The 26987-nt window shown below is 43.3% G+C and overlaps 1 protein-coding gene across 2 annotated transcripts; it reads left to right on the plus strand.

The window, feature by feature from the left end:
• Positions 1-910: 910 nt before the first annotated feature.
• LOC124124550 (calmodulin-binding transcription activator 2-like) lies at positions 911-26987 on the plus strand. Of its 2 annotated transcripts, XM_048402755.1 has the most exons (20): positions 911-1011; positions 2047-2182; positions 3663-3734; positions 4329-4467; positions 5483-5529; positions 6662-7822; positions 8231-8357; positions 9257-9391; positions 10172-10266; positions 11902-12086; positions 12896-12971; positions 13925-14645; positions 15450-15584; positions 16871-17108; positions 17221-17411; positions 17973-18121; positions 18577-18755; positions 18977-19039; positions 19747-19777; positions 24083-24288. In XM_048402755.1, exons 1-20 carry the CDS (start codon positions 926-928, stop codon positions 24140-24142), a joined length of 4026 nt encoding a protein of 1341 aa, XP_048258712.1. In that variant the 5' UTR covers positions 911-925; the 3' UTR covers positions 24143-24288. The 2 variants fall into 2 exon arrangements, with proteins under 2 accessions (XP_048258712.1, XP_048258711.1); XM_048402754.1 differs by lacking the exon at positions 19747-19777 and having other exon boundaries at positions 24083-26987.

Genomic DNA, 26987 nt, shown 5'->3' on the forward strand with positions numbered 1-26987 from the left:
CCCGGGTGGGACAGTAAAGGATGGTGCTTGTTGTTACCCTGTCTGGCGCTGGGCATTGAGGAGCAAAACCAAGTACTGGCCTAGTACTATAACATGGGTTTGTTCATGGGTTTGAATCCTGGTTCGACCCAATTACCCAAGCATGGATTGGGTGGTCAGGCTCACTGACTTGGGGGATGCAGGTCATTGTATCCCAGTTGCATAGATCGATTATTCATATCAGTCACAGGATTGTCCGGTCCAGATGCGACTGTTTCAAAGGATGCTGTCATACAGTGGAATACTGCTGAGTGCGGCATTAAACAACAAACAATGATGGCATGGGTCATTATTCATATCAGTCACTGGATTGTCTGGACCAGATGCGACTGTTTCAAAGGATGCTGTCATACAGTGGAATACTGCTGAGTGCGGCATTAAACAACAAACAATGATGGCATGGGTCATTATTAATATCAGTCACTGGATCTGATCTGATGTGTTTGTAGCAGCTTTTTAAATCTACCCGGTAATGGAGGCATTATAGTTTTTCTACGAGAAAAGATTCTAATTGGAATGGACAGTGTTATGATATTGTCAAGAATAAAATTCCAATATGGATCATAATTTACAATACATGTGTCATATGGAAATAAAGTTTCTCTGAAAATTCATTCTATTTTATTGGAATCAACAGTGTTATGATATTGTCAAGAATAGACATGATGGAACACAAAAATGTACAATACATACTGTGTCCATATGGAAATAAGATTCTTTGAGTCGAATCAGTGTTCAAAACTCAGCATTGATGTTAAGACCTTAGTGGTTCTTGTCTTAACCCTGATCAGGATAATTCTGTTGAATGTTGGAGATTGAGGGGACCATCCACCTCCCTTAACTTGGCACTAAATAGTAATCAAGGGAGGACTTTGTGACTTTAACAATGACAATTTGTTTTCAGGAGATAGCATCTGTGCTGATAGCATTCGATCGTCACAAAGAATGGCAGATCAGAGAACTCAAAATCAGGTATTTTCAATGTGTGCTATTTGGTGCAGTGAAGTAGCTCTATCTATGATGCACAATTTATTAGAAAAAATGTTAATAATAATTGTCTATATGTGAATTCCTCATAACTGTATAATCTGCATGCAATATGGCTTGCCAGAGGCTCATGTTTATTTGATGTCGTATTAAATGTCACGGTGAAGAGATGGAATTTCAGTATGAATGGAAAGTAGAGAGTTTGTGGTTGGAATTGACATGTCCCTTGATACTAAAACATAGACATTATATATTTTCAGTATTCATTTATTTAATGGAATTGATGAAAGGATTCCAATTCATATTGTTCCAACTTTCCAACATTCCAGTAAACTGACCATTAACCCGAGGCCAGTGATTAACCTGATTAATGTTACAAGTTGACACTAGTCTGCTAGTCTGAGGCAAGTTCAAATTAAAAGGGCAAGTAAATAATGTTGGACATTAACCCTCATCGTCTTGTCAAAAGTATATGAAGTTTGTTACAGCTAGCTGGGTTTGAACTAAATGCTAAAATGCTTTCAAGGGTTTGAGTCATTAGCATTAGAAATTAACTCTGGTTTGCAAACCTGATGCAAATTAACATTTTTTGGAAGGACATTAGAAATTACACTGCTCTGCTAGCCTGAGCCAAAAAGAAGTTTGGATGGGCCAGTCATTAGAAAATCAACACTGGCATGCTAGGTTGAAACAGTGAAATTTTGGAAGGGCCTGGCAATAATTAGTGTTAGAAATGGTGTGGCAACTTTAGATTAGTGAAATTTAGAAGGCCCAGTGATTAGTGTTAGAGATTGTGTGCCAACTTCAGACACGTTAAATGTTTGAAGAGCCAGGTATTAGTGTTAAAAATGGTATGCCAACCTGAGACAGGTGAAATTTTGGAAGGGCCATTGATTAGCATTAGAAGGGCCAATTTTGATTAGTGTTACATTAACGCTGGACTGCTAGCATGAGTCAAGTGAAGTGTGGGAAGGGCAAATGGAACGTGGATGGTTGTTCAGCATTGGTTCATGGTTTCAGGCCTCCGAGTGGCTCCATGCTGCTGTACAGTCGGAACAAGGTGAGGTACCGCAAGGACGGCTACTGCTGGAAGAAGCGGCGCGATGGCAAGACTATCAGGGAGGATCACATGAAGCTCAAAGTGCAGGGGGTGGAGGTGAGGGGAACTACTGGGGCGTTGTGCTGTCACTCTGGCTTCACGCCCCACTCTGCAATATTCTATCTGTATGACAGGTGTCCGTTACATCAGGGTTGGAAATTAATACTAGCCCACTTTCCCACTAACCCGGGGCTACTACAAATGCCTCTGGGCTTGTACAAATTCCTGTGTGCTTGTACAAATTTCCTGATTTCCCCATTGTTTTAACATTACATGGGCATTTTATCTACACCCAGTAGAGTAAAGCTTCTCAGTTAAGTTCTAACCTTATTGTCTGTAAATAATCAAGTCTGGACCAGAGAATCCAGTCATTGACATCATGAGCGTTGATCAACACAATTGGCTAGATGTGATGAAATACAATCAAACAAGTCCTTGAGCATGTTGAGTCTGACCACCTGTATTTAGTCGCCTCTTACAACCAGCGTAGGTTGCTGGTGGGGCTGGGACGAGTCCACATTTCCTACCCAGGTACCCGGCACCCTATCACCCGACTCTACCTGGATACCCTCTATAGGTCTCAAGAGTTGAGAACAACATGGGTAGTTTTACCGGAGCCCTGGAAAAAGTGTTAAGATACACATGAAATGATCTGGTCATGCATGCCCTGAAGCTGTATCTTTATTCAAGCATATAAAGATTTATAGGAATGTGTGCATCGTCAGAATTAAATTCCAACATTAGTGACTTGTTGTGTAACATTGGAATTTTAGTAAATTTTCGTCATCAAACAATGTATCACAGGACTAACCAAGGGTGGGTAATCCTGTGGGTACCCGGGTCATACTTAGGACCCACCCGACCAGAATACCCGCGTTGTCCGTCCCAGCCCTAGTTGCTGGGGATCTATTCCAACCTGGAAATCCCAGATAGTGGCATTATTTGGTGATCCCCTTAATGGGGATGTCAGGATTGAATTGATCCCACCACTCTGCTGGTTGTAAGCGTTGACCAGAATTGATAAGGGGGTCAGGCTCAGACGTGTCATTGTGCCCAGCTGGCATGGTTCGGTACTCGCAACATCATCACCGGATTGTCTGACCCAGACAGGATCATTTGGCCATTGATCTCCCCTCTAAAAAACATGTGACCTCCCATTCATGAACAATATGGGTCCCTGACCCTATGTATCTGATACCCACCAACCCTTTTGACAGGTAATTGGGACCCATGAAGATCTGGGGTAGAATAGGTCTTCAGCAACCCATGCTTGTCATAACAGGCAACTATGCTTGTCTGAAGAGGCAACTAACGGCAACAGGTGGTCAGGTTCGCTGGCTTGGTTGATGCATGTCTTTGTATTCCCATTGCGTAGATCGATGTTCATGATGTCAATCACTGGATTATCTGGTCCAGACTCGATTATTTACAAACTGCCGTCATGCATTAATCAACAAGCGAACAATTAAATGTTGGTGGACACCTGAATAATTTGTTGATATTCAATTGATTGAGTCCTGATTGTGTTTGTTTTCAGTGTATCTATGGCTCATACGTGCACTCGGCGATCCTCCCTACTTTCCATAGACGCTGTTATTGGTTGCTCCAGGTGGGTGTAATGTGTAGTTTCTTACTGTTCAGTAAATAATAGTGACAGGTCCCTTTCCATGTTCACCTGAAATTCACCAAAAGCAGAGTCGATTGTACGATTCCGACTATGTCACGAGCATGTGTATATGAATCACTATCAAATAGTGATGATACCATGTTTCGCAAAAAGGTGAGTGTATTTTGTTTCACAGGTGGCACCCGTCACCAATACATGCAAAGACAAGTCAAGTGTTAACCTGAAAAAACACACAAAGATATGGTGTAAGTCAAATTAGGTAATTGCATCATACACCATTTTTGTCACTGATGTGTCACATTTTTAAAACATTTTGAAAGCTTTACGGAGGCCTTGAATGTTGTAACCTTGATCAAACAACTTCTGACCAAGAGTCGTATGACGCTCTTTGAAATCTTGGAAGAAAGGGCATGCTCGATTGTAGCTCAAAGACATAAGGGAAAGTTGACTATTGGAAAGACACTCACATTACATTATGTTTCGCAACCCACACACCTGTATTAGTTTAAATAATGTTGAAATGGACAATTTGCGATATATTGTACCTGTGTACCTGTATGGCCTGACCTGTTTCAGAATCCTGACATCGTTCTTGTCCACTACCTGAATGTCCCCTACCCTGACAACACCAAACTGAGCATTCCTGTTTTATCTTACGACATGGAGAAGAAAGAATGGACCAAGGAGGAACTTGTTGATCAGCTCAGGCCGATGTGTGAGTTGACAGAGGGCTTCGGAATTAGCTTTCTTGTTTAACGCCACACTCATCAATGTTACAGCTGTATGATGTCAAACTGAAAATAATCGAATCTGGACCAGACAATCCAGTGTTTGACATCATGAGCATCAATCTAAGCATTTGGGATATGGTGACATGCATCAAGCAAGTCAGCGAGTCGGAGCACCTGTTAATCTGGGTTGCTGAAGACCAATTCTAATTGAAATGTTATCTCTTAGTCCAAGACTGATAAACTTCAGGAAGGACTCATTTCCTATCGTTGACTGCCGTGGTTACCATGGCAATTGTGGAGCGGTCGGGTAGCCTATTGGTTAAAGCGTTCGCTCGTCACACTGAAGACCCGGGTTCGAATCCTGACATGGGTACAATGTGTGAAGCCCATTTCTGGTGTCCCCCGCCGTGATATTGCTGGAATATTGCTAAAAGCGGCGTAAAACCAAACTCACTCACTCACTCACTATGGCAATTGTAAAGCAGATCATTTGTACAGACTAGTAGAAACAAAGATTAGTTAATTACCCTGGACTATGTTTTGAAGCAGTGAAAGAGTGTATTGTTTATTTGTGTGTTCATTGCAAGACACTGAAAAACAACTTGTTTTATATAGGGTAAGATCCAAATTGAGGCACCACGCCTAGCGTATATGCCAATAAACATAGTTACAAATTCTGATACATTTTCTATGAATGCTACGTCATAATACTAAAAGAATTAGAAGACAAAATACCTGTATCCCCGGAACCATTCCCATCTTTGTGAAACTGTGAGATACTAAGGGAGATAATTTGGGCAGTTAATATGCAACCCGATGGTGACACAATGTCAGACATTGTCTGATGTTGAAAGCTTACATGAGTTCAATTGTTGATGTCAGAAACTGACAGAAAGAATTAAAAGCTTAAGACATTGTTGTATTCCTTGTATAGATGTTGATATTGTAGTAACAACAGTCATACTCCTTGAAATGAAGCTGTAACTGTGTCTCTTGTAGTGGCGTGTGGCAGGAGAGTGGATCTTGGTCCTGAGCAAGAACACATGGTGAGAGCATTCATCTTGATGACGAGAGTAATTACTGTCAGGACTTGACTGATTCCCAGAAATACTGATTAACATCACAGGCATGGGTGGTCCAGTAGTCCAAGGCACTAAATATACCGTGCAGAGTTTCGTCCCTTAGGGTTGCCAGGAACCTATGATCGTTGGTTTGAATCCTGGATTCACTCTGATTATGTTTCTAGGTTTGTCCACGCGTTTATAGCTTTCACTAAAGTGGTGAACATCTAAGACCTGCATCGGGGCGGCCGGGGAGGGGAGTCTAGTGGTTAAAGCATTCGCTCGTCACACCGAAGACCCAGGTTCGATTCCCGACATGTGTACAATGTGTGAAGCCCATCGTCGTGATAGTGCTGGAATATTGCTAAACGCGGCGTAATACCATATTCACTAAGACCTGCATCACTTTGGGTTTTCCTCCCACATTAAGGTGACAAGCCGTAATATAACTGAAATACTGTTGAACGAGGTGTTAAACCCAACTGAGTGATTCTCCCTAAGCTCCAGTCTACGACTTTACCACTCACTGTGCACTTCCTCTGTGGTGTAGTGGATGGAGCACCTGCAAAGAGAGGAGAAGGTTCTGACCACGTTTTACCAAAAGTGTTACCAGAGTGTTACCAGAGTGTTACCCTGCCTGGCACTCGGCATCAAAGGAATGAAACAAGGACTGGTGGGCTCAGAGTCAGTATGCTGTATCTGAGTGTACTTGAGATGGTACTTGTTATTACCCTGCCTGGCACTCGGCATCAAAGGAATGAAACAAGAACTGGTGGGCTCAGAGTCAGTATGCTGTATCTGCGTGTACTTGAGATGGTACTTGTTGTTACCCTGCCTGGCACTCGGCATCAAAGGAATGAAACAAGGACTGGTGGGCTCAGTCAGTATGCTGTATCTGAGTGTACTTGAGATGGTACTTGTTGTTACCTTGCCTGGTGATTGGCATTAAGGGGATGAAACAAGAACTAGTCAGATATTCAGTTTGCCAGTAACAAACTGACGTCTAATCACTATTGTTGTGTTGACGTTGTGTTAATTGACTCGGGGTATCACTAAGGGTTGATATTCCTAGAAAAGGTTTTGTTGCACGGTTACAATATTGTTCCTTTTCTTGCAGGTTGAAGAAACAATTGAAGACTTTGTTCAACAGTTGATTAACCTTCGGCAGGACAAATCAGGCAAAGCCAAACCCCACAAATGCACTCCTTCCTGTGACAAAAACTTTCCTCATTCCAAATGCACCAAGGACTCATCACCTCCTAACACAGCCAGCCTGGCACACAATCGCCTAGTGTCCATGTTGCAGCGCCACACCCAACGCAGCGCCACCCAGTCGGTAGCCCCGCCCACTCCCGAGCTTCACACCAGCCAGGTGGTGATCACGCCCACTACGGCCCCCTCGTCCAACTCCACTCAAGACTTGAACCACACAGCTGCAGCTCCTGCTCCTCTCATTCTAAACCTAGCAAGTCTCCACGGCAGTAATGGTCTGATCTTTGTCAGCGGACATAACACATCACCCATCTCCATCATCAACAACTCTCTCACCACGCCCATTCACACCATCACCGCGGCAACCCTGGACACGCAGGGCCGTTTCCCTCAGCCTCAGATACTCCAAACCATTCCCCAAGTGCTTGCTGGTGTCAAGCAGGATGATAAATTGTCACAACATATTCACAATCTCCATGCGCATGACTCGAACAGAAAGTCTCCCGTTCCGATGAATATTGCAAGTGATGCTCTGTTGGAGCTGGCAGGCACCCAGCAGGATTCGAAGGATCTTTTTCTCGATCAAATGTCAGCTACAATCTCAGATACTCAGCGAAATCTCCACAATACATTAGACTCGCTCATTCGCGGGGACTGCTCGCACACTGTGGGAACACTAGTGAAAGATAATTCGGGGACTGATAATTGTGATACTCTTGATGGCAGCTTTTCCTCATTTCCCAGTACTGATCTCAATCTTGATTATCTTCTCGACTTGCCCGAACTTTATGACTGTCCTGATTTGCCCGACACAAATGCAAGTCTCGGGACGTCAAGTGGCGGAATGCCGACTTCTGTCCCGCTCATCAATTGTGCTAACTGCCTCAGCAACCAACAAGCTCAACAATCACAGCAGCAACGGGCAGAGTCGCATCAATCTTCAACATCGACGTCTGCTACGTCAGACACGCAGACAGCAGACAACACTCACTCACAGACTGACACAGACAGCAGCTTCTCTCAGGGCGTCATCACAGACTTCTCCCCTGACTGGTGCTACACAGATGTGAGGGGCATAGAGTTTCACATTTCCACCCAAACCAAGCTGACTCTCTGTGATAATATTGAAATACTGTTCCAAGCGGTGTAAAAACCAAACTCACTTGCTGACAGATATGATAAATCCACTTCTGAGTAATCTTATCGGGATGTGTTCTAGTTTATGATTTGAGAGCAAGTACATTGAGGTAGCTGTGAGGTGTACAGTAAACGACGGTTATAACAAACTCAAAGGGGCCACTGATTTTAGTTCCTTATAACCTATTCGTTATAAACATATTTTACTGTACCTCCAAAATGTTGTTAAATTATTTATCATCAATAATCAATAATCAGCATGATTAGGGTTGACATGCCTGTGATAGTGTTGGCAGTGACTGATGAGATGTTATTGAGTGTTGTTGTATGTTGGAAGGGTGGCACAAAGATCCTGGTGACAGGCCCATGGTTCTCCACGTCCACGTCCTACTCTGTTGTGTTCAACAGTAAGACGGTGCCTGCTACACTTGTACAGGCAGGGGTTCTCCGGTGCTTCACTCCAGGTCAGTATCTCACACTTCTAAAGGGGGATTCCGGGTTAGGATGGGTCTCCAGCAACCTATGCTGGTTGCCAGAGGTGACTTGGATGGTCAGACTTGTTGACTTGGTAGATGCATGTCATCGTAACACAATGGCATGGATTGTTGATGATGATATCAATCAGTGGATTGTGGGCCCAGACTTGATTGTTATGCTGGTCGTAAGAGGCATCTTGGATCAAAGGTGGCCAGACTCAGTGAATTGGTTGTTTACGTGTTAATATACCCTAATTGCATGGAACGTTGATGTCATATGATGCTGATGTCTTGCAGCACATGACGCCGGCCTGGTGACACTGCAGGTGGACAGACTCAGTGAATTGGTTGATTGAATGTTAATATACCCTGATTGCGTGGAACGTTGATGTCATATGATGCTGATGTCTTGCAGCACATGACGCCGGCCTGGCGACGCTGCAGGTGGACAGACTCAGTGAATTGGTTGTTTGCGTGTTAATATACCCTAATTGCATGGAACGTTGATGTCATATGATGCTGATGTCTTGCAGCACATGACGCCGGCCTGGTGACACTGCAGGTGGACAGACTCAGTGAATTGGTTGATTGAATGTTAATATACCCTAATTGCATGGAACGTTGATGTCATATGATGCTGATGTCTTGCAGCACATGACGCCGGCCTGGTGACACTGCAGGTGGACAGACTCAGTGAATTGGTTGATTGAATGTTAATATACCCTGATTGCGTGGAACGTTGATGTCATATGATACTGATGTCTTGCAGCACATGACGCCGGCCTGGTGACGCTGCAGGTGGACAGACTCAGTGAATTGGTTGTTTGCGTGTTAATATACCCTAATTGCATGGAACGTTGATGTCATATGATGCTGATGTCTTGCAGCACATGACGCCGGCCTGGTAACGCTGCAGGTGGCCAATGATGGGTTTGTCATCTCCAACAGTGAGGTGTTCGAGTACAAGGCTCGGGAGAAGCACAGCACGCAGTCAGCTCACAACGAATGGTTCTCAATGGATTGTGAGTAGTTGTACCTCGGTATATTTTGCAGTGTTGGAAATTAAGCTTGACAGTCAAGGGGACTTTTGATTTTCCTCATATTAGAAGTCAAAAGATTCAAGTACCAGAGGCCCCCCTTTTGTTTTGAACACTGATTTTGGAACACGGGTGGTTCATTTGTCGAAGGTGTCACAGTTCAGTTTGCAATGTGGCAATAAAGGGCTGCTTTAAAGCGTTTGCTCAGTAATCAGAAGCCCAAGGTCTGTTCCCCAGCTTGGTACAATGTGTCCAACCCATTGCTGATATCGCCCTTATATTGCTGGAATAATGCCAGTTGTGGAGTAAACTCCAACTAACTCACTCAGTTTGCAGAGTTGTGTCCCCTCAGCTGATTCAAGGTTCCAGTCCTAGATTCAGCCAAATTATTCTGCCTGTGCTCACGGTGTTCCACTAATGCCTTGTGTCTGTGACCTACCTCACTTTGGCCTTTGAGTGAGTGAGTGAGTGAGTCGGGTTTGACACTGCTTCCAGCAATATTCCGTCGGGGGACACCAGAAATGGGCTTCATGTGGGGAATCAAACCTGGGTCTTAGTGTGACGAGCAACACTTTAACCACTAGGCTACCCCAGCGCCCCCTGGCATCTTTGAAGTAACTGAATACCAGTAACTAGAAAGTGGCATTAAACCCAACCCACTCGCTGTTTGTGTGCCATTATGATACTGCTGCAACATCGCATATTGCCTCACAATCTCGGTACATGTGTAGAAGTGTGTAAATGTTTGCTATGTTCTTGTTTCAGCGACGGAGATGAAACTGCTGCTGGTGGAGAGGTTGGAACAACTGGAGAAGAGGCTCATGCCAGCTGACAAGAACACAACTTTCCTTGACAAGCAGGTGAGCTTTCCTTGACAAGCAGGTGAGCTTTCCTTGACAAGCAGGTGAGCTTTCCTTGACAAACAGTTGAGCTTTCCTTGAGAAACAGGTGAGCTTTTCTTGACAAGCAGGTGAGCTTTCCTTGACAAACCCTGTCTATGACACTGCCAACTGTAAATCATCAGTGTGCCAGGTATTTGGCCTTCCACTCTTTGAAAGAGATGGCTTAAGCATGATAGATGAAAGTGCATGCAAGTATCGTGGTATGTATTGGATCGTGAGCAAAGTATCATGGTATGTATCAGATCGTGAGCAAAGTATCATGGTATGTATTGGATCGTGAGCAAAGTATCGTGGTATGTATCGGATCGTGAGCAAAGTATCATGGTATGTATTGGATTGTGAGCAAAGTATCGTGGTATGTATCGGATCATGAGCAAAGTATCGTGGTATGTATCGGATCGTGAGCAAGGTATTGTGGTATATATCGGATCGTGAGCAAAGTATCGTGGTATGTATCGGATCGAGAGCAAAGTATCGTGGTATGTATCAGATCGTGAGCAAGGTATTGTGGTATGTATCAGATCGTGAGCAAAGTATCATGGTATGTATTGGATCGAGAGCAAAGTATCGTGGTATGTATCAGATCGTGAGCAAGGTATTGTGGTATATATCGGATCGTGAGCAAAGTATCGTGATATGTATCGGATCGTGAGCAAGGTATTGTGGTATATATCAGATCGTGAGCAAAGTATCGTGGTATTTATCGGATCAAGAGCAAAGTATCGTGGTATGTATCGGATCAAGAGCAAAGTATTGTGATATTTATTGGATCGTGAGCAAGGTATTGTGGTATATATCGGATCGTGAGCAAAGTATCGTGATATGTATCGGATCGTGAGCAAAGTATCATGGTATGTATCGGATCAAGAGCAAAGTATTGTGGTATTTATTGGATCGTGAGCAAGGTATTGTGGTATATATCGGATCGTGAGCAAAGTATCGTGATATGTATCAGATCATGAGCAAAGTATCGTGGTATGTATCAGATCGTGAGCAAATTATCGTGGTATGTATCGGATCGTGAGCAAAGTATCGTGGTATGTATCAGATCGTGAGCAAAGTATCATGGTATGTATTGGATCTTGAGCAAAGTATCGTGGTATGTATCGGATCGTGAGCAAAGTATCATGGTATGTATTGGATCGTGAGCAAAGTATCGTGGTATGTATCGGATCTTGAGCAAAGTATCATGGTATGTATCGGATCGTGAGCAAAGTATCGTGGTATGTATCGGATCGAGAGCAAAGTATCGTGGTATGTATCGGATCGTGAGCAAAGTATCGTGGTATATATCGGATCGTGAGCAAGGTATTGTGGTATATATCGGATCGTGAGCAAAGTATCGTGGTATGTATTTGATCACACAGTTGTGTATCATCCCAGCCCTACAACAGTTTACCCTGAACTTAATCGAGTTTGCTGGGACTGACCATTGTCTCGAGCCTTGGCTCCCTTTAAGATGGGAACAAGTTCAATCCTTTCTTCACACAGCTATTTAACAGTATCAGAATAAATGTAGATACAAGTTTGAAACGAGAATCTGTCCCGGAGTGAGACGAGTGTTGTGACTTTGTTTGTTGTGCACTATTCCAGCATGCCCTGAATGTTGACCATGAGAACACCGAGTGTCGTCTTGTGCAGTATGTGGAGCACCTGGCTGGTCGACCCTGGCAGAAACTGGAGACTTACCCCAAGGCTGGCCATGGCGGACTGACTTTACTTCATCTTGCGGCGGCCCTTGGCTACGCCAAACTCATCAGCTCACTTGTTAGGTGGAGGTGGGTAGCACCAGTACAGGAATCAGTGTTGGAAATTAATGGGAGCCATGGTGTCCTTGAGGTTTGCTTCCATAGTGTTTGAATCCTGGCTCTCCTTAAAGCTTTAACTTGGCAGTAGTTATGACTGGGACCCCTTTTCTTCCATGCTTAATTTCCAACAGGGAGATTGAATAGTTGAATGAAAATAACAAACATGTATTTAGAATTGGTTCTTTGAAAGTCCCCAGAACATAATTCCGCAAATAATGGGTGCCTCGTACCCTTCCTTGTTGTAAGAGACGACTTAAATGAGGGTCTGGTAGTTACAGCGTGTGAGCTGACTGATTGTGTTCTATCATAACCCAATGCTGTGGGTTGTTGGTTGTGCTACTGGCCTCTGGTAAGCTGGGCCAAGACACGAATATTCCCAGGCTGCCATGATATAGTGAGAACATTACTGTTTTATGTGTCCTTGGTTCTGTGATGTTTGATGCTGCTGTGAACAATGTCCAGCTATGTCGTTGTTGCCTGCGACTGATGAAGTCTGGGCCAGACAAACTGGTGGTTGATATTATGAGCAACACCAAACGTCTTTGGTGAACAATGACATGCAATCAACCAGGTCACTGAGCCTGAACACCCAAAGAAAGTCGGGGAGCCTCTTAGGAGCCTCTGCTGCTGTTGCTGCTGCTGCTGCTGCTGCTGCCGCTGATGATGATGATGTGCTGGGGACCTATTCTTACCCAGGGCCCCACAAGGATTGATTGATTGATTGATTGATTGATTGATTGATTGCAGAGTGATAATACTGTTTTCTCTTTCTTTGACAGATCTGACATCTCTAATTTAGTTTTAGAATATGAAGTTGATGCTCACAGTGTGGACAACCATGCCTGTACTCCATTGGTGAGAAGCTGATTACTGCAGCATTATGTTGATCATAGGCAGGAATTGATCTAGACCTGCTCACTATGAACAAAGAAGCTGATTACTGCAGCATTATCTTGATCATAAGCAGGAATTGATCTAGACCTGCTCACAATGAACAAAGAAGCTGATTACTGCAGCATTATCTTGATCATAGACAGGAATTGATCTAGACCTGCTCACAATGAACAAAGAAGCTGATTATTGCAGCATTATCTTGATCATTGATCTAGACCTGCTCACAGGTCGATATTTGGCACCAAGTTGGCAGCAACTGTAAACATTCCCGAATGAGAATACAAACTTTCCCAGTTCATGTTGATTTGGTTATAGGTCGTGGTTAGAGTGTTTGCTCGTCATCCCGAAGGCCCTGATTCGATTCCCCACATGGGTACAATGTTTGAAGCCCATTTCTGGTGTCCCCCGCCGTGATATTGCTGAAATATTGCTAAAAGCGGCATACAACCATACTCACTCACAGTTCTAAAGATACAATTGCACCTACGATTACTTACGATTGTGAAAGGCTACCAGATGTGGGAGTTGTTTGGCAAGACAATCTCACATAGCTTAGTTTGTTCCTGATGTCAGTGTTGAATGCTTTGGGCCTCAGCTTGTCTGCTAAAGTTTGATGGTACTTTGCAAGTTGTAATCATGGTATTGATACATGGCTGACCATATAGATGTACTCACTGGTAGTTTGTTGAAGTGAATGACGGGAGGGTGGAATGTTTCAGTTGTCTTCTGTAATCAGTGTAGGAATCCTACAGTCTTTAAACTTTAAGATGATGGCTTTGCCACCAACAATCTTAGCTCTGCAACTGTCGTAAGCCTGTATGGGAGGTACGATCACCTGAGTGCTAAGATCGCTTTGTGGAACGGGACCTAAACCACTTTAATTTCTTGCTTACCTTCACACTGGTCTGTTTCAGATGTGGGCATGTGCAAGAGGAAATATTGACGCTTCACTGACGCTGTATCATATCAACACGGGGCCACTCAGCATCTGTAACAAGGATGGACGTCTCCCGCTCACCGTTGCCCGAAGCAAGGGACATCACAACCTTGCCAATCAAATCGAGCAGTTGGAGCAAGCTCGTCTGCAAGCCCCGCCCCCTTTCCCCCCATGCACATCCACAGCATCATTTGCTGGCGCAACTTCTTCTTTCACAACCTCGGACTCTATCACTGCGTGTGAACTGTCACCAACTCCTTGCCATATATTCCCCAGTTCTCACAAAAACATTTGTGATGAGAAACAGGAAAACCTTCACATCGACATACCTCCTCCCCCTCCCTACCCAGGGGATTCCAAGCTCGTCCGGCGACTCAGTGAACAAGTCATTGGCACCTGTCATCGCCAACTTAGCAAACGCTATTCGGTGGATATATTGCCGAGTGGGGCAACAAACGACCAGACCTCGCCCCAACATGACGCTTTTCAGAAGCCAATTCGGGAGGCCAATTCTGAGCCACATCTGTCATTGGTTGGTGATCATCCAATCAGTGCAGTGACGGACTCTGCCTTGCTACCAGTTGCTCAACGTGATCTGGCATCGCCAGATATTCTCATGCAGACCGAGTCTTTGCTCAACACCATAGCGACGGAGTCTGGGAAGGAGACGGATGGTCTCCTCATGCAGATGGACACAGGTCAGTTGAATAGGAGTATGACAGTGTTGCAATGTTGCAGATATTGATCAGCTTGAAAATTAACCAGGGATCATGATTTTGCCAGTTTTTGTTTTTCTGTTTGTTGTTTAATGCCTCACTCAGCAATATACCAGCCGTATGGCGGTGGTCTGTAAGTAAGCATTGGACCAGACACACCAGTGATTGACATAATGAACTTCAATCAATGCAGTTGGGATATGAGGACGTGCCACAACCAAGTCAGCAAGTCTGATTCTGTCGGTCGCTTCTGTCGACAAACATTGGTTGCTGAAGACCATTTCTAACCCGGATCTTATGGGTGTAACAGGATTTAAAAGCTTGATAATGATCGAATTTGTGTGTCATTTCAACAATACCTTAAACAAGGCCTCAAAAAGGTCTTGGAAGTTTGTATTGGTGATTTTCAATGATACATGTCATGGTTATAGTATAAATATATCTACTATTATTTCAGCAAGTGCTGATGAAACATGTTGTACATGGAAGAGACCCATCAGCCTGTTTCTCTGCATGTCCTTCAGTGATTCCTCATGTTGTCAATCACTGGATTGTCTGGTCCAGACTCGATTATTTACAGACTGTCATCATAACACTGGAATATTGCTGAGTGCAGCATTAAACAACAAACCAACCAACCAACCTCATTGATTCTTAACATTTCTTGTGGATGAATGTTTCATTTGCCATGTTTGAATTTGCAATTTGATCTGCTCTTTAGTCGTGTAATCAGTGTTGAGTGTCTGTATGAGTAATGTCTATAATGCAAGCTCTGTACCTCTGTAGATGAGGTATCATCAGTGCGGAGTGACAGCCCTTTCATTGATGTAGAAAAGATCTCATCTGACGAGGAGGCGGAACACAAGGCAGCTGTTGCTGCTGCTGCTGCTGCCGCCGCCGCTGCTGTAGCATCTGGTGAAGGTTAGACACCATAACACACACATAAACACCATGCTTTAATGAGTTGCTCTTGAATCTAAAAATGTTACGCATTAAAGGAAGACTGTATTGTTTAAGCTTAACTCTGTTGTGGGTTTGAATCCCGGTTTGCCCTATTATGTTTCTGGGTTTGTCAGCACCTTAACAATGCTCCTGGGTTTCACTGACGTGGTCAACATCTATGAACTTTGTCACCTGGGGCTCCCTCCCACATCAAGCTGACACGCTGTGATATGACTGAAATGCTGTTCAAAGCAGTGTTAAACTCAAGCAGTATTAGCTGAACTTGTTTGAGATGTGAAAAATTAGAAGATAAACATCATGTGTTTTCATATTTGTAGGTGTTGTTGAGTATAGGCTAAAGCCTTTGGTTCCAAATGTAAAAACTTCTGGCTAAAAACACACAAATCTAAAAACACATAATGTTCTTCGATATCGTAAAGTACTCTGGACCCAACCATGACTGTAACTTCAGTTAAGAAGTGCCGTCACCCTTTCTCTCACCTCTAACATAGCACAGAATGTCTCATGATTTATTAACTTGATTTGACAGCTATTTTCAGCAGGTCACAGTCAGATTAGTGTCAGAACGATGCTGTGATCGGCTTTGGTAGTGAATGGGTCAAGGCTATTTATCCATGTAGAGTTGAGATATACTACTCAAAACAGGTTAAAGAATGCCCGTAATACTCAATAGGTGTTGCCATACCCGCCATCCTTGACAGGTAAACATCGGGTGTCCTTTATCTTCTGTTGAGTAGTATATAGTACACTGAATAATCAAGACATGACTAATGTACCTGACCCGCCATTAATCCTCATCCACTGACTGGTTTCCTGGGTCCAGATCTTTACAGGCTTTATCATATACCTGGAGTATTGCTGAGTGTGGCGATATACAAATTCTGTACCAAATTGTTTGCTGGGTCCAGATCTTTACAGACTGACATCATAAAACTGGAGTATTGCTGAGTGTGGCGTTATACAAATTCTGTACCAAATTGTTTGCTGGGTCCAGATCTTTACAGACTGTCATCATATACCTGGAGTATTGCTGAGTGTGGCGATATACAAATTCTGTACCAAATTGTTTGCTGGGTCCAGATCTTTACAGACTGTCATCATATACCTGGAGTATTGCTGAGTGTGGCGAAATACAAATTCTGTACCAAATTGTTTGCTGGGTCCAGATCTTTACAGACTGTCATCATATACCTGGAGTATTGCTGAGTGTGGCGTTATACAAATTCTGTACCAAATTGTTCCAGGTGGGGATCATGAAGGCAAGAACCAAATGGTAACCCTCGCCAACCAGATCATCGCAGCCATGCCGGAGCGTATCAAGCTGTCTCCTGCCAAGGAGGAAGAGTGTGGAGTGAGCAGTCGAGCTCGGAGTGAGTCCTACAGCTCGGCCCCGTCTCAAGGCTCACCTCCCACCTCATCCTTCGGGGATGATTCTGGAATCTCAACACCCATGACAGATAGTCTGGCCTTTGATGAGTACAGGTATACACTTTTGTAGGCCAGATACATCATGATACATGGACTGGATGTGACTTGAATGATGACAAAGCAACCCAAAACTCCCATCACTGTATTCCCGACTTTTGTATTGCAGGTACACAGACCTGGGCACCCCTGCCTCGTCCCTGAGCCCGGACTCTACCTGTCTGCCCAGCCCCTACAGCCCCTACAGTTCCTACAGTTTCACTCTGGACTCCCCGCCCCCCACCACTGCTGACTTCACCGAGTACTTCAACGCGCCAGCCACGTACATGGAGAAGGACTTTTCCCAACTCACACTCTCAGGTAGGGTCCACACTTCCCTATACACGGTTGCCAACCCCTGTGGAGATTCCAGGTCAGAGAAGGTCCACAGCCTCCCATGTTTGTCGTTCTGACCCGTGAAGATCCAGGGTAGAATAGGTCTTCAGCAACCCATGCTTGCTGTAAAAGGCGACTATGCTTGTCGTAAGAGGCGACTAACGTGATCAGGTGGTCAGACTCGCTGACTTGGTTGATGCATGTCATCGATCCCAATTGCGTGGATCGATGTTCATGTCAATCACTGGATTGTCTGGTCCAGACATGATTATTTACAGACCGCAGTCTTATGGCTGGAATATTGCTGAGTGCAGTGTTAAACGACATGAAACTGAAACTGTTTGTCTTTCTGTAGAGATTCCAGGATAGAGTAGTTCCATATTATGATTGGGTGGTTACGATGTACCCTGAATATATAATGATCCTATTATCAACCACTGACTTAGTCATTCAGACTTGGTTGTCAAGAGATCGCACTGATAAGGCTGGAATTATTTAACAATAATCTTCTTCTACCACTTCATAAGTATCCTTCTCTCTATTCAGATCAGGAACAGAGAAAGCTGTACGAGGCTGCCAAGGTGATCCAGAATGCGTATCGGCTGTATCGGGATAAACAACAACTGCAGCAGCAGCGACAGAAGGAGATAGAAGCCGCCATCTTGATCCAGAGCTACTATCGGCGATACAAACAGGTACTGGCGGACTCCTGGCACAAAGTATCGCTCTGCCATGAACCTTCGGTGAATTTGTCAGTTCCAGTTATCACTCCTGCATCAGAGGCAATACAAATACTGTTAGAAAATTATCTGACACTCTTTCATGTTGGTAAGGACTGATGACATGGTCTAGTGGATCGAGCATCTGCCCGGAGACTGCCTGACTGGTCTAGTGGATAGAGCATCTGCCCGGAGACTGCCTACGTGGTCTAGTGGATCGAGCATCTGCCCGGAGACTGCCTACGTGGTCTAGTGGATAGAGCATCTGCCCTGAGAATGCCTACGTGGTCTATAGGATAGAGCATCTGCCCGGAGACCGCCTACGTGGTTTGATTTTTTCTGCCATGTTAGGCATACTTTCAGTGATACAACTAAAATACTGCACAAAGCAGCGTTAAACCCAACTCACTCACTCACTCTGTATATTTCAGTATGCATACTTCAAGAAGATGACCCAGGCAGCAGTGTTGATCCAGAATCAGTTCCGGAGTTACTACGCACAGAAACGTCTCAAGAAGAACCGAGACCCTGCGGCTGGCCTGCAGCGACAAGGACCGGAGAGACTGAAGAAGGGCCGCAACCAGTCCGTGATCATCCAGCAGAGATACAGGTGTGTCTTCACCTCCAGTATGGTGGCCCAGTGGTCTAAGGTCCTGTGAAAAGTTGTGTCCCTTGGCATGCCAGGATCTGCTGGTCATGGTTTGAAGCCCAGATTGTTATGGTAGCCCAGTGGTCTAAGGTCCTGTGAAAAGTTGTGTCCCTTGGCATGCCAGGATCTTATTATTATTATTATTATTACTACTACTACCATGCTGCTGTGCCTTGTTTCAGGTCTCACTATCAGAGGAAGACGGAGAAGGAGGGTCGACAGTTGTCGGCTGATGCAGCAGATAGGTAGGTTGTTTACGTCAGCCCATGCCGGGCATGGGAATGGAGTGCACCCTTTACTGACATAACATACCCTTGGAACCTAATGTATTCCCCGTAATGAGCTCCGTGGTGCTTAGAAAATGGACAAAGGTGATGGGTGCTTAGTAAGACAACACAAAAGGTTACTGAGATCGAGCAGTAGTTCAAATGTTGATGAAACTAAATCTTTGTCAATAATAATCCCATTGTAATTATAAAGCCCTTCTGAGCTGCTGTTGTCTGTTGGGTATCATGTCATATACACCAGAAAATAGGCACTGTCACTTTTGGTCTTCTTGGGGTGCTTGTAAAGCTTACTAACAGATAGGTGTAGAAGTTGGTCGGGGGCTTACTATGGTGAATACGGTAGTTGGAACCTTACTTTAGTAGGAAGTACCCCAGGCTAACAAAATAAACACAATTGGTTCTCATGGCAACTGAATGTCGACTTGATCAGAGCCAAACATAAATAAGTTGAACTGATTGAAGTTCTACAGGACACAACTGCTTGCCGTAATGTGTTACATTGATTTGCACTGTTGTACATTGTAATATGATCTTGTGTAGGGACATCTTTAAATGTGAAATCTGGTGTCAAAAGGTTTATAACCAATTGAAATCTGAACCTAAAGTCCTGTTTGAATTTAACCATGTTCTACAATGTATCTGTTTTCTTCACTTCATGCTAACAGAGATATATGGCAGCTTGTGCATGCAATTAGGGTAGGTAACTGGTGTGCCAAGCTGTCATTCATTGATGCCTGCTATTGATGGGTGTGCATTTCACCGTCGTCACAGTTTGATGTGGTTTTGTGAACTGTATTGTGCTCTGTAATTTCCTGCCTTTATTTTCGGTGCATACTGTGTCATAAATATTGTCTTAGACATGGTAGTCTGTTGCACAGCTAAAACCTTTCCTGAGCATTTCAACATAATGTACCCAAGAATGTTTGCTAGGACCAGTATGTTGTAAGTTTTCTCTGTTTGATGTGTGAAATATAACCAAGTCGGACATTTCTTTCAGATTTTATTCCTTCAAACCATGGGTCAGTGGTCAAAATAAAATTAAAAGAAAGTTCGAATTAAAGCCATAATTAGACGGAGGAATCAGGTAACTCTTAAACCTTTTGGCTCCAGTTCTTAATCCTACTTGCTCAAGCTGTTGGTTGGGACGAAGGGTATGAAAATACAAATAAATGCCTTCAGACATACGTTTTGTAATCAGTGTTTGGAGAAAGTGACATCAAGGCCTCGTAGAATTCACACATGATTGACCTGTCTTCCAGGTCTATTCCAAACATTCAACACTGAAGTCCTTAAGAACCTGTGTCAGGAAATGTAGAATAGTATGTTTTGGCCTTTTTAGAAAATCCATCAATCAGCATTTGAACCCTTGAACAATAATTGTAATGATTGTTTGTTCTTTGTAGTGGTCTGTTCAGTTAAGGGAGTGCACCTTCTAGATTCTTAACAGTCTCACCTGCACTTGTGAGCCTTGACACGTTACCAGAGATGCTGTGATCCACTGAATGAGTGTCCTGTGTTAGTGATACAGTCTTGTACATTAACAGTCTCACCTGCACTTGTGAGCCTAGACACGTTACCAGAGATGCTGTGATACACTGAATGAGTGTCCTGTGTTAGTGATACAGTCTTGTACATTAACAGTCTCACCTGCACTTGTGAGCCTAGACACGTTACCAGAGATGCTGTGATCCACTGAATGAGTGTCCTGTGTTAGTGATACAGTCTTGTACATTAACAGTCTCACCTGCACTTGTGGGCCTAGACACGTTACCAGAGATGCTGTGATCCACTGAATGAGTGTCCTGTGTTAGTGATACAGTCTTGTACATTAACAGTCTCACCTGCACTTGTGAGCCTTGACACGTTACCAGAGATACCATCCATTATGATTTCGATGGATTCTTTAGGATGTTTTTGACCAAATTCTGCCAATACTCCAAGTGACATGTATTACAAATTTTGTAAGACAAAACAACCAGTGATTTAGCCTGATTGTTGATCTCACTGCATTGTCACATATACAACCATGTTATAATCACACATAATCACCAGTTTTAACTTTGGTTTGGGTGATAAATGCAATACAAAAGATGTTGAAATCATCAAAGCGTAACAGTTTGTTTCACACCCCAGTTGTCCCAGGTACTCCGAATTTCTTCAATTTCTGGGTGGCATCTCTGCATTTGATTTTGTTTAGAACTAAATTGTATGCTGTGACTGACTCTAGAATGTGATTTCTGCTTGTTGTCTTGTGATTCTGGCATGCTGTGATTGGTGCTTTCAGAGATCCAACCATTGTGTCAATGCTAATGAGATGAAGGTACATCCTGCATATACAACATGTAGCCTGGCTTGTTTCATGCCTTTCTCCTAGTGTAGATCTCTGTAGCCTTCTACTAATATTACATCCTCGTGAAGATATGGGTAGAGAATAGGTCTTTAACAATCTATGCTTGTTGTAAGAGTCGAATAACGGGATCGGGTGGTCAGACTCGCTGACTTGGTTGATGCATGTCATCGGATCCCAATTGTGTGATCTCCTTCTCCTTCTACTAACAGTACCCCAGTAACTTGTAAAGATTCCGGGTTAGAATAGGGCCCCAGCAACCGATGCTGGTCGTCAGAGTGGATTTAGTGGATGGGAGGACAAGCTCGATGATTTGGCTTGTGTGTTGTAATCCCAGATTTACCCATGATAATCAGATTATGATCCTTGGGTTGTCAGTACCATATCCTTGATTCCTACATTCACTAAAGGGCTTCCGTTCATGACCTGTGTCACTTTCGGCCTTCTTCCAACGTTAAGCTGATGCACCATCATGATGATGATGATGATGTGACTAAAAAACTGCTCAAGTCAGCTTTGGGCCTCAGTTCACTCACTCACTATACTTACTTAGTGTTGAGGCCCCAGTCGTTAAAGGCGCCGCAGTTTGCTGTGCGGTCGTAGTGCTGAGATGACTATGTTGAATGTAGCCCTGGGATAGGTTACACAAACCAATCTTAGCACTAAGATGATTGTAACTCCCATGCTTTAACATCAGCTTACGACAGTTGTAGCACTATGATCGCTTGGTGGAATGTGGGCCTGTATGCTAAACCCATGATGCTGTGTTTCCTGTTCTCTGTGTCATGTATTTTTTCACAAGTGTGACGTTAGTTGTCTGCACCACCTTCGCTTATACAATCTACTCTACATACGTCAGCTGAATGTCATATTGCTTATAGTGGATTCTTTTGCTTAGTCACATCAACTTTGCCCATATGCTTTGTTCCCCATCTTTGTGTAAGTTGCCTCTTTCCATCTCTGTCATAAGAGGCAGAGACTGCCTCCCTGGTCTCATGGTAGAGCGTCTGCCCGGAGAGCGGAAGGTCGTGGGTTCGATCTCCGGTTGTGTCATACCAAAATACATTAAAAGATTAAAAGTACTTGTTGTTACCCTGCCTTGCGCTTGGCATTAAGGGACAAGGACTGGTCAGCTTGGAGTCAGTATTGTGTGTCTGATTGGGGTAATATTGTTAAACTGTAGCATGGTATCTCAGTGGGCTAGCACTATGAAATCAGCATTAGTCCAGACTATTACAAGCAGACACACACACACACACACACACACACACACACACACACACACACACACACACACACACACGTGCATGCACATTTTAACATAAGTGCAATAATCTTTGATGTGACATTAAACCCCATTTCACCTCCCATAAGAGGCAGTGACAATAGGAATCAGTTTCTTACAATCGTCATACAGCGACCTTAGTAATGTCACTAAGTCTGTGGGAGTTGTGATCACCTTAGCGTTAAGATCACTTAAGATACATCTATGGCAAGTTTATGTTAAATGACGGGAGTTATGATCACCTTAGTGCTGAAATCACTTTGTTGAATGGGCTTCTGATTGGCTTGACATGCAATTGTTATTTGGGTATTCATTTTGAGTCTTCATGTCATCAACCACTGGGGTATCTGCTCCAGCCTTGGACCTCTTCCACAAGGCAGTCATAACACCATGGTGGTCGTAAATCTGTGTTAGAGTATGGGAGTTGTGATAGTCCTAGTGCTAAGATTGCAGTCATAACACCATGGTGGTCGTAAGTCTGTGTTAGAGTATGGGAGTTGTGATAGTCCTAGTGCTAAGATTGCAGTCATAACACCATGGTGGTCGTAAGTCTGTGTTAGAGTATGGGAGTTGTGATAGTCTTAGTGCTAAGATTGCAGTCATAACACCATGGTGGTCGTAAGTCTGTGTTAGAGTATGGGAGTTGTGATAGTCTTAGTGCTAAGATTGCAGTCATAACACCATGGTGGTCGTAAGTATGGGAGTTGGGATAGTCTTAGTGCTAAGATTTCAGTCATAACACCATGGTGGTCGTAAGTCTGTGTTAGAGTATGGGAGTTGTGATAGTCTTAGTGCTAAGATTGCAGTCATAACACCATGGTGGTCGTAAGTCTGTGTTAGAGTATGGGAGTTGTGGTAGTCTTAGTGCTAAGATTGCAGTCATAACACCATGGTGGTCGTAAGTCTGTGTTAGAGTATGGGAGTTGTGATAGTCTTAGTGCTAAGATTGCAGTCATAACACCATGGTGGTCGTAAGTCTGTGTTAGAGTATGGGAGTTGTGATAGTCTTAGTGCTAAGATTGCAGTCATAACACCATGGTGGTCGTAAGTCTGTGTTAGAGTATGGGAGTTGTGATAGTCCTAGTGCTAAGATTGTGTCGTGGTACAAGGCAGTGTGGCGTAAAACAGTGTGGCGTCTCCTGATATGAATTTATTAGAAAATGTTGGAAGAGACCTCAGTTATTGTGTTTTGAAAAACATAATTCATAAATAAAATTCACTTATCTCTTTGTCATAATATTTTTTTATTTATTGTTTAAAAGTTATTGTGATTATTTTGTAATACAAATTTTAGTTCAAGACCCTTCTAGGTTCAACTGGTCAGTATCAAGTTCATTTATTAACCACTGATCTCCGACCTCTATTGCAGCTCCCCACCCCCCGAGCAAAGCAGCACATCCAGAGACGGAACCCCACCAGTCGATGCTGAGCCAGATATCCCCTACCCAGAAGAAGAGGATGGGTGAGCCACCGTCAGGGACAGACACGCCCACCCACTGCTGGATCCGTGACTGGGCATGGCTGTTCATCTTGGTGACACCCTCGGGAGGACAACCTCTGTCTGAACCACAATGCCCATGTCACGCTGTGTTCAACTGCTTAGGTAGCAATGGCCTCCGGAGGACTTGTGAAGGAACAAGCTGTCGTTGTTGTCAGGTTGAGCCGTGTCGTTCTTTGACATGCCTCGTCAGTATGGGTTGGGACGTGATGTAAAAGGGTGTGTAGCCTATGTATGTGTGACACCGGCGTTGTGAACAAGCTGTGGAAATAGGCTTGCTGTGAAATACCCACAGTTTCAACCCTTTGCTGTTTCAAGTTTGTCATGGCTCGTCGTGGACTTTCAGGTTTGATTCGTGACAAATAGCTGCCAACTGTCCCATTTTTTTAATGTTTTTGTTACGAATTTGCAACTTTTGTCCTTAATTCCTGTTAAGAATATGCCAATCTACATAAAAATATCACAAGGTTTCAATTTTCATAGACACTGATAAAGAGAGGGTCATTATTTAGCCTTACACCGTCAGCTATAAATGCTTCATGTTTATCGACTGGTATATCATCATATTTATAGGGTTGCATTTGTTCAATTGAGACACTCCACGGTATTATTGAAAGTTGCTTAAGTCGAGATAGAAACAAACTTTAAAATTATGAACTGAGTTTCGGAATCACATGGCTGTATTGTATTGTAGTCGATTCATATCGTCTGGCTTTGTTGTCAGTTAAAGAAGATTGTTGGAAAATACTAAACTGGGAAAATTGGCAGCTATGGTGACAGATCCTGCCATTTAAGTTCATGTTTGTCAGCCAATGTATCAGTGACAAGCATGAGCCACATTGATATGAACAGGTCTTCAATTTTCCAATGGTGAAAACGTGCAGCTGATTGACTCTGGACACGCCCATCCTCCACTGGACTCTCCGCCTAGTGGCCCCGCCTTCTCCTCAAGGGTGCCCCGCCCTCTTCTCTACCCCTGCTGTGATTGTTTCTTCAAGCTGCACCTCGCAGACACTGCTCAACACTGGACTACTCTCTGTTCTCAATTGTTTCCGCAACTTGAGATGACTCATCAACGTATTCAACAACAAGTGGTTTACCTCAACAGAGAATCAGTGGGCGTGGTGGGTAAATGACATTTCAGCAGTTTGACAAGTTGACAGGTAAACCTGCAACAATGAGATATGATTTGACATAATATTGTTATGTAGAAACATTAACTATATCATATTCATAAAAGGTATATTTTCCTGCTTGTGTGTTTCAGCAAATGGTATTATTTCAGTCCAGATATTTCTTAGTTCCAAATAATTTGATAATTATTTTATGAAATTATCGGTGAACAGAATTCTATGAAATGATTGTTTGGGAAATTCCATCAAGACAGAATATGAACTGTTTGATAGGTATAACTTTGAAGTTGACGGATGACAAAGTAGAGATAACATATGGATAACTTCTTTATTAACTGTAAAGGCGATGTTTGCAATGACAACGGTATAAGAACAATACCGAAACATTGCCTTTACAGTAAATAAAGGCATTAATTAACTCTACTTTGTCAAGACAGAATGTATCTAAATTATTCCCCTAAGAACTTTATTCAGTGAACGAAATATTGTTGGGAAATGTTTCTGAAGAACATTGTATTAGCAGTCCAAATGTCAAGATATCAGGACATGCATGTCACAGTGTTGTAGTAGTAGAGTATTGGAATCCATTGGACGAGGTAGAATACAGGTACTAATGGCTCACTGAAAAAGTCAAATTGTAAGGTTCTATGGAAGTTTGAAATCCTGAGACAACACAGCTGACAACTAGCCTTTGAATAGCCTAGTAGTTTAATTAGGATTTGACTTCAAGAGAAAACTGCTTTAGGTGGCATCCTGTTGGTGACAATTGCCATGATCTTACCTCCTCCTCTGACTTCCTATCTATTGCACAACACGTGTCCGTCTTGGGCATCTCTGTGTTTCATTGACCCTACTGTCCTGTCCACTAGTTACGACTGGAGTGTTGCTAGCTGTGGTATTAACCAGAGCAGTGTTCTTAACCAACATCCACAAGATGGCCCTTTTGATTTTTCAAGGTCAAACATGGTTGATTGTTTGTGGCTCCTGACATTGGTGGGTATCGACGTGATATAATTAACCCAAACCATGATGAGAGAAGATTGGGAAGAGTGGCGCCATATTGAAACAAATAGGCCAAACAAACCCTGGAGATAGTTGCCTTTGTTCCAACCGGAACCTTTTCTGGTTAGAACCAAGGTTTGATACAGTTCTCTGTTGGTAACCGAAGACATTTGGGTTGTACAGCCGATGAAACGCTCATGTTAAGTCAGCTGTTGATGGCTCACAGACATATCATGATGTTGCATTCAGCATTGTCTATTTCCTGTTTCTGTGATAATTCCCCATGTCCTACTTACGCTGTTAAACTGGTCTTTCATTTCTCCACTTGTTGATGACATCAGTTCCTAGGTATTAAAGATGTTTCTTGCATGTTACTTAACTGTTAATAGCCTTGCTACTGACTCGTTATGTTTGTAATTAAACTGTACAGCCAGTTGTTGTCAAACTTTGAAATTATTCCAATTTAATCCCAATTTCTAGTTAATGCAAAGAAATATGCATGTTGAAATATTTATATTTTAAGGTCATCTTTGCACATGAATATAAGAATCACCACGCAACATATATGGCCACAATGTGTGTTATGAGCATGTCAGGAAAAGAAAATAGCAACTGTTACGACTGAGCTTCTAAAACTGTTT

The sequence above is a fragment of the Haliotis rufescens genome, unplaced genomic scaffold, assembly GCF_023055435.1.
Source record: "Haliotis rufescens isolate VD_foot unplaced genomic scaffold, xgHalRufe1.0.p SCAF_29, whole genome shotgun sequence".
NCBI lineage: Eukaryota > Metazoa > Mollusca > Gastropoda > Lepetellida > Haliotidae > Haliotis > Haliotis rufescens.